Source organism: Plecotus auritus (genome assembly GCF_963455305.1).
Source record: "Plecotus auritus genome assembly, chromosome: X".
Taxonomy (NCBI): Eukaryota; Metazoa; Chordata; class Mammalia; order Chiroptera; family Vespertilionidae; genus Plecotus; species Plecotus auritus.
The window spans coordinates 60047723-60055052 of NC_137784.1; the positions used below are offsets into that span (position 1 = coordinate 60047723).

The 7330-nt window shown below is 40.8% G+C and overlaps 1 protein-coding gene across 1 annotated transcript in view; it reads right to left on the reverse strand.

Annotated features, from left to right (window-relative positions):
• Nucleotides 1–6874, reverse strand: part of LOC308240139 (tubulin alpha-8 chain-like) — a gene marked incomplete at both ends in the record, with an annotated part of 49495 nt that extends 42621 nt beyond the window's left edge. Inside the window, one exon of the mRNA XM_080653091.1 lies at nt 6683–6874. Within this exon, the coding sequence (XP_080509217.1) occupies nt 6683–6874 (192 nt within the window). The remainder of the gene's footprint in view (nt 1–6682) is intronic.
• Nucleotides 6875–7330: the final 456 nt, after the last annotated feature.

A 7330-nucleotide genomic window follows, 5' to 3' on the forward strand; every position in this document is an offset into this window, starting at 1 on the left:
AACCCATACATTCCATACCATGTTGGGGCAGACCTGCCTTGAGCCCAGTCCCTTTCCAGTGATACACTCAGAACCTCATACTGTCACCTTATTTAGAATAAGGGTCTTTGCAGATATAATTAAGGATCTAAGATGAGATCTTCCTGGATCAGACTGAGTCCTAAATTCAAAGACAAGTGCCCTAATAAGATACAGAAAAGAAGATATAGAAACAGAAGAGGCCAAGTAAAGATGGAGACAGAGATTGGATTTATGCTGCCACAAGCCAAAACCATCTAGAGTCACAGGAAGCTGGAAGACACAAGGGAGGATTCTCCCCCAGAGACTCCAGAGAGAGACTGCTTGATCTTGAACTTCTGACCACCAGAGCTGTGAGAGAATAAAGTTCTGTTGTTTAAAGTCATTCAGTTTGTGGTAATTTGTTGTAGTAGCCCTAGAAAACAAATATTGTAAGGAAGTAAATAATGTGGGAAACTGAATAGATGATAATATTAAATGGAAAAAAAATACTGCAGAACTCAAAGTAGCAGGTATGTTATTATAATAAGCTAGCAGCCCAGTGCATGAAATTTGTGCATGGGTATGGTCCCTAGGCCTGGCCTGCAATCAGGGCCATCTTCCCAGGCTGTCTGCAGCCAGTCCCGCCCCTCCCCCCCCGTCACCACCCATCCTCTGTTCCCCATTCACCATCGGGTGATCGGAGCCTGACAGCTGGGGGAAGGGACCGAGAGGTTGGCCATTCCCACTGGCTTGCCGGCCCCACCCCTGCCACGGGTCACCCTGTGTGTGGGGTGATGGATGGGATGGGGGCCTTGGCCTGGAACCATCCACATCCCGCACCACCCACCCCTGGTTCCCTGTTCGCCATCAGGCAATTGGAGCCTGCTGGCCAGAAAAAGAGACCAAGAGGTGGTCAGTGCGCCTCATAGTGATTGGTCAGGTGGTTGTTCTGGTTGTTCCACCGTTAGGATCAATTTGCATATTACCCTTTTATTATATAGGATAGAGGCCTGGTGCACAGAATTGCCCTGATGGGGGTCCCGGATCAGGGTGGGGGTTCCCGCTGGGGGGCGGAGCTGGCTGGGGTGAGGGGCCACAAGTGGTTTGCAGGCCGGCCATGCCCCCAATTGTGGTGGGGGTCCCACTGGGGGGTAGGGCCGGCCGGGGCAAGGGGCTGCAGTTGTCCTGGTCTCTGGTCATTCTAGTCGTTCTGCCATTTCGGTAGCTGGGATTTTATTATATAGGATAAGTATAAATAATTTATCAAAAATATGTAATTTTATTTTCATGGGGTATTTTTTAGTAAGGTTAAATGAAGACATTTCATGTCTTACAAATATAATAAGTAACATGAAATATTAAACAAACCTGAAAATAAAGTCTAGTCATACATGTGACAGCAGAGCTAGGCTAGGATCAATGCTATTTTTCACTCTGGTCAGTTTGATGTTTTGGCTTTTGAACTCAACAATATTGCCTCATGAATTCATTTTTAAAATTCAAGTATCCACCAAAACCTTACCCAATTGCACCTGCTTCCTTATTATGAACTCCTGCTTATCTTTCAGAGCAGACGCACTATCTTGGTCCCCAGCCTTTGTTTGTAGACAAATAAAATACTCTCTCACAAACTCTACAACCTTCCATTTCATCAGTTCCAACCCTGCTCTTACTATAAGCCCTAAGTAAAAGGTAAAGCAGAGAGTACTTTATTATTATTTATTTTTTTGCCTACTGCCTGATTATTTTAAACAGCTCAAAGAAAGGATTAATTTGAAGTTGCATATATAACTATACACTGATCTTCAAGGGGCCATTTGAAACTTACTTGATCCAGCTGTTGACGTCAGCAGGAATGGCACCAGGTGTTAGAACAGTAGGGTCAAACTGAACCTGGGTTCAGCAACCTTGTACTTGAGTTCTGGCTAGGAAAGAATTCAGAGCCAAGAGTCCAACTGTTAGAGAAAATTTATTTAGAAAAATCATAAAGGTAGAAGAAGTAATTCATACAAGAAATTGGCTTAGAAAACAAGTTGTAGAGGCAAAGGAAGGGCCCTTGGAGCTTAGAAATGAGGAAAGTGAAGGTCTCACACCTGGGGGGATGGAAGCCGGGAGGGGAGAGGTGTAGGTGCGCTCTCAGGAGAGAGAGAGTGTACTGGGTCCTCCTTCAATATTATCAATAGAATATTTCCAGGTGTGTCCTTTCAGAGTCAGGTTCTCCACTGACTGGTCGCACCAGGGCAGGGGGTCATTAGTCAATGTAGCTGGTCCTGAGGTCAGCCTTGGTGTCCCTTGTCTGGTTTTACTGCTTTTCTGGGCCTGAAACTAAATACAACTGAGGCCTAGATATTATCTCTAGGGAGGAAAGGTCAGGGAGTCTAAACCACACAACCAGTGATATGCTAGGGGAGGAAAGATCACCCTGGGGATGAGGTCCTACCCTACAATTATCTGTTGATAGGCACCTGGGGCTTTCTACCCTGGTGACCTTCTGTTTCTAGTCCATCATCCTTGCTCTGGTCATATCTGTTTAACTGCCTACCGCACAACTAAATGCATCTACATGGAAAACCAATATCTATTTAACCTTTCTATTCCATGTATCTATTTCAATTATTTTAAACCATTACAATAAAAAGACTTAACATCCTGTTTTATAATAGTAAATATTTCATTCCATAAGTGATTTGTGCAAAGTTATAGAGCAATTTAGTAGCAGAGCTAGGACCCAAAACCCTCCAGTTCTATTTCTAAAAGTCCACATTACATAATATATTTTCCTTTATCTTCCTCAAAATTATGGGTTTTTTGAAAAATAAAAAAGCAAGGAAGAAAAACATATGTATAATAAAGTACAATTGTGTGTTTTTTTAAAAGTAGAAAATACAATCTCTATCAGTACTTTTAATATGTACAAAAAAAAAAAACTCTAAAAGAAATATGAAATGAACAACAGTGGCTGCCTCTGGGGGGAGGGAAAAACTTGCTAGATGGAGGACAGGAATGGGATACTCTCCATATTAGGCCTTTTGATACTTAAAAAAAAACCCTATATGAATGCACTACATATTCAGAACATTAAATGTGTTCTTAAATGAACATATAAAAAAGGCTTAGTGCTTCTTTAAGACACTAGAGTCATCTGCAAAGCCTACTTCCTGTGCTAAGAACCAGAAATCAGGGAGGCACCTTCTTTGTGGAGTAATGTATATGTATGTATATATATACATATGGTACTGGGTTCTAACACTCATGACTCTCCCCTCCCACATCTAACACATAATCAACAGCAACAAAGTAATAACTAGCACCAGCTCACTATATGCCACGCACTTTTTAAGTGTTTATACATGTTAGTACCATTTAATTCTTACAACGAACCTATGAAGTAAAATAATCATTATCCTCACTTTAAGATAAAGAAACTAAGGCACAAGAAAGATAACTTGTTCAAGGTCAAAGTTGGGGAGTTGAAGTCAGGCATTATGGTACCCACCCTCACTTATACCACAAAATTACTCCATTAGAATTAGACCTTGTTTCTCAAAAAGAAAAAAGCCTTCTAAATTCATGTGTTTCCTGAGAGGATTCACAGGGCACATCTTTTAGATATTGTCTTTAACTACTCTGAAATGGCGAACTGTCACCTTAGAGACCATGAAATCCATGAATATTACAAAATAGTAATAGTGCTAAGGGGGGAGGAATTCGGATGCTCAGGTGTTCCAGAGCAGCAGGTACCTGCTGAGTGAAGGCTATCAGTGCCCAAATGCTCAGGGAGACTTGGAATGGTTATGGTGACTTTTATAGAATAACAAGGCAATTTTACCAGCTCTCCATCTTGGCAATAGAAAAACTCTCAGACAATACTTAGGAGGGGATCAAAGACACAGAATGGTTTCCTTTCAAGAGAAAGCAGCCCATTCCTTGGGATCTGACCAAAGGACTTGGCTTATCCATGTGAATTATCTGGTGGAACCACCAGCTTGTATTTATAGCTACCCTGAGGGATGCCAACCAGTCTTTGTCATCACTAGTACATTTGAGAAGGAACACCTCCTGCTCTTTCCCTCTACAGTGAGCTGAGCAATGATACTGCTAAAACAGGGGCCAAAGCACTGTGTCCTTCCTCCTCCCCCCACCTCCACTTCCACTCTTTAGCCTGGCACTTGCCTTTAAGCTCACCAACTTTTGCTGCTTCTATTTTTTCCTTCTAATTCCCAAGGCCAAATTCAAGTTCACCCAACAAATCTTTATTACATGGCCTCTTACATTCTTGGCCTCACTTTAAGTGTTATAGGGGATATGAGAACATAACACTGGAGCCAGTCTGCTTAGGTTCAGATCCCAGCTCTACCACTTTATAGCTGTGGAATAATTGGGTAACTTAGCCCCTCTGTGTCTATTTTGTCATCTCCAAAAGAGAAATAATAATAACTACCTTATTGGCTTGCTATGAATTAATTAGTTAATATATGTAAAGTACTTAGAACGATGCTGGCACATCATAAGTACCTTACAAATGTTAGCTATTAGTATTAAAAGACATGGCCCACACCCCACACAAAAGGCTTTCATCCAATTAGAGACAATATACAAAACACCCCTAAAACAGTTAAAGAACAAACAAGTATTAACACAGTGAAATGAATGGTTTAGCTATTAAGTGCAAGAAACTAACTGAAAAAAGAAACATCATTATAATTGTAAGAGTGGCCAGCGAAGGCTGCATAGGACAAATCAGCTGAGCAGTAAGCTGAGATCTGAGGGATAAATAGACAAATGAAGTACAAGGGAGAACACAGGGCCTGAGAAGGTTTGGGGATAAAGCTGATCAGCAGTAACAACAGTCATGAGTCTAGATAGACTTGAAAAGAGGGGGAGAAATGTAGATCTAGGTTTTCTCTGCAGTTAGAAATATAATTAGACAAACCTTTAGAAGTCAGAGATGGAGCTGGAGATTGGAGGTCATTAAGTTAAAGATGACGATTGAATCCATGAGAGGAGAAAAATTCACATGTAGAAAGGGAAGACCTATGGACAGAGCCTTGAGAGTACAATTCCAGTCTGAGGCCAAAAGAAAAACCAGCTAAAGGAATAGAAAAGCAAGAGTTAGAGAGGTTAGAGAGAGAGGAAGGTGCCAAAAAAGGGGGGGATGATGCTGAACTTCATTTGAATAATAAGCCTTTTACCTAAAAGTATGAATTTTTTTTTCTAGAACTTAATCTCTGAGGGCGAAAACCTATTGGTTACCTTATAAGGACTATATAATTTGGTTTTCTGCCTAAGGAACCTTTCTATATAAATAATTATATGTTATTTTTTAGGTAGTTTCCTGAACAAGATCACAGGGAGGAAAGTAATAATTCTTGGATGTTATTAGTAATAAAATTGTTCATAATATTCTCATGTCTTTTTAATCTATGCTATATCTGCAAATATGTCTCCATTTAGTCATATTATTATTTTCTTATTTTTCATGATTACTGTCACCAAAGCTTAATATAATTTGATTAAATTTTAATGACTTTTAATAGATAAATTATATATATATGAAAGTACATACTTGAAATAGTGTTTTTGTTAAATTTCCATCCCTCCATCCCCATCCCATTTGGCAACTATCAGCTTGTTTTCTATCTCTGAGTCTGTTGATGCTTTGCTCCATTATTAATTTTTTTTCTTAGATTCCACATATAAGTGAAATCATACAGTACAGTAAAATCTCAATATAAATGAATAATTCAGGTAAGGGGTATCCATTAAAGCTGAAAATCCTTTATATAATAAGGCAGGTTTGCCTAATGTGTATGTTAAAAAATCAACAATTAGTTAGTTTACCTGCTTTTAATTATGTAGACACATTTATGTAATTAAAATTAAGTATGTATGAAAAGGTTAATTTCACAGAAGTTTTCTATATGTATTATAGTAATTTAAATTTATACTGAATGGGTCTAGTAAATGCGTGCATTGGCTAGTCACCTCGAGTAAACAAATGCACAAGGCTGGGGAGTGGCTTAGTAAATGTCAGAGCGTAGGGTGGCACATGTTAAAACTGCGGCAGAAAGACACACCACACGACACAGAACCAATTACCACACGAGATTTGGTGTGACCATTTTCTAATCATTTGCTGAACACTGTTTACCAACAGTGACTCCTGGATTTAAATATGTACACTTATAGATATGTAATATCTATTTATGTCAGCGAAATTACTACAGTGTTTTTTCCAACAAATAACAGTGAATTGAGGAACCAAGATGGCAGCGTAGGTAAATGCCTGTACTCACTGCCTCCCACAACCACATCAAAATTACACCTAAAATACAAACAACCATCATACAGAACTACCTGAAAGCTGGCTGAATGGAAGTTCTACAACTAGAGAAGTAAAGAAGAAAGCGCATTGAAATTGGTAGGAGGGGTGAAGGTACAGAACAGGCTGATCCAACACACATGAGCAACCTTTTTTTAATAAGGAGGGAGATTTCCAAGGCTTTCTGTAAGAAGCAGGGAGTCCCAGTCACACACCAGACCCCCAGCCTAGGGTTCCAGAGCTGTGAAGAGAAGTTCCTGTAACTTAAGGCTGTAAAAATCAGCAAGTATTATGGCTGAGTGACACAGATGTTGCTGGAGTCTCAAGTGTTCCTCTTAAAGGACCCACACATAAACTTACATGATTCTGTTTTTTCTGAGTCCAGGGCTGTGCAGCAGCTTTGGAGGAACCCAGGAACTTACTGGAAAGAACTGAACTATCTGGCATTGGGGCAGGAATGGGGGGGATGGCTTTCTCCCAAACAGGGGTGATCGCAGGGGTCATTGTTCTTGTGCTGGGACCTCCACCATTGTAGAGCTGATTGGCAGCCATTTCAGAGTTTCCATCAGCATGGACCACACTATTTGCTCCACCCTGGTAATTCCCTGAGATGCCACCCCATCTGATTTACAGCCCCTCCCAAGTCGTCTTCAGCTGTTTTTCCATATAAATGGCCTGTCCTGGCTCATGCTTCAGACTTTGGTAAAATCTCTTAAACAAGCAGCAGCTGGAGTCAGCATAACCCAAACCTATTACTAAAAGGCCCAAGACCCAGCACTAGCACCAACCTGCCTTGCTTCACAGCTGGGCCTTGCCTGGGCACTTCCTAGCCCAATATAAGTAGCAGCCATCTGAAGATCACTCTATAGCTCCTGCTGGGTGGCCCCAGGCAGTGGCTGACTTTGCACGTCCCAGAAGGCCCCAGAGCCAGTGCACCTGTTGGACATCTTCAGATCATAACAGATTATAATTTTATGCATCCATAAGTGACACACTCAAGAGGCAGAC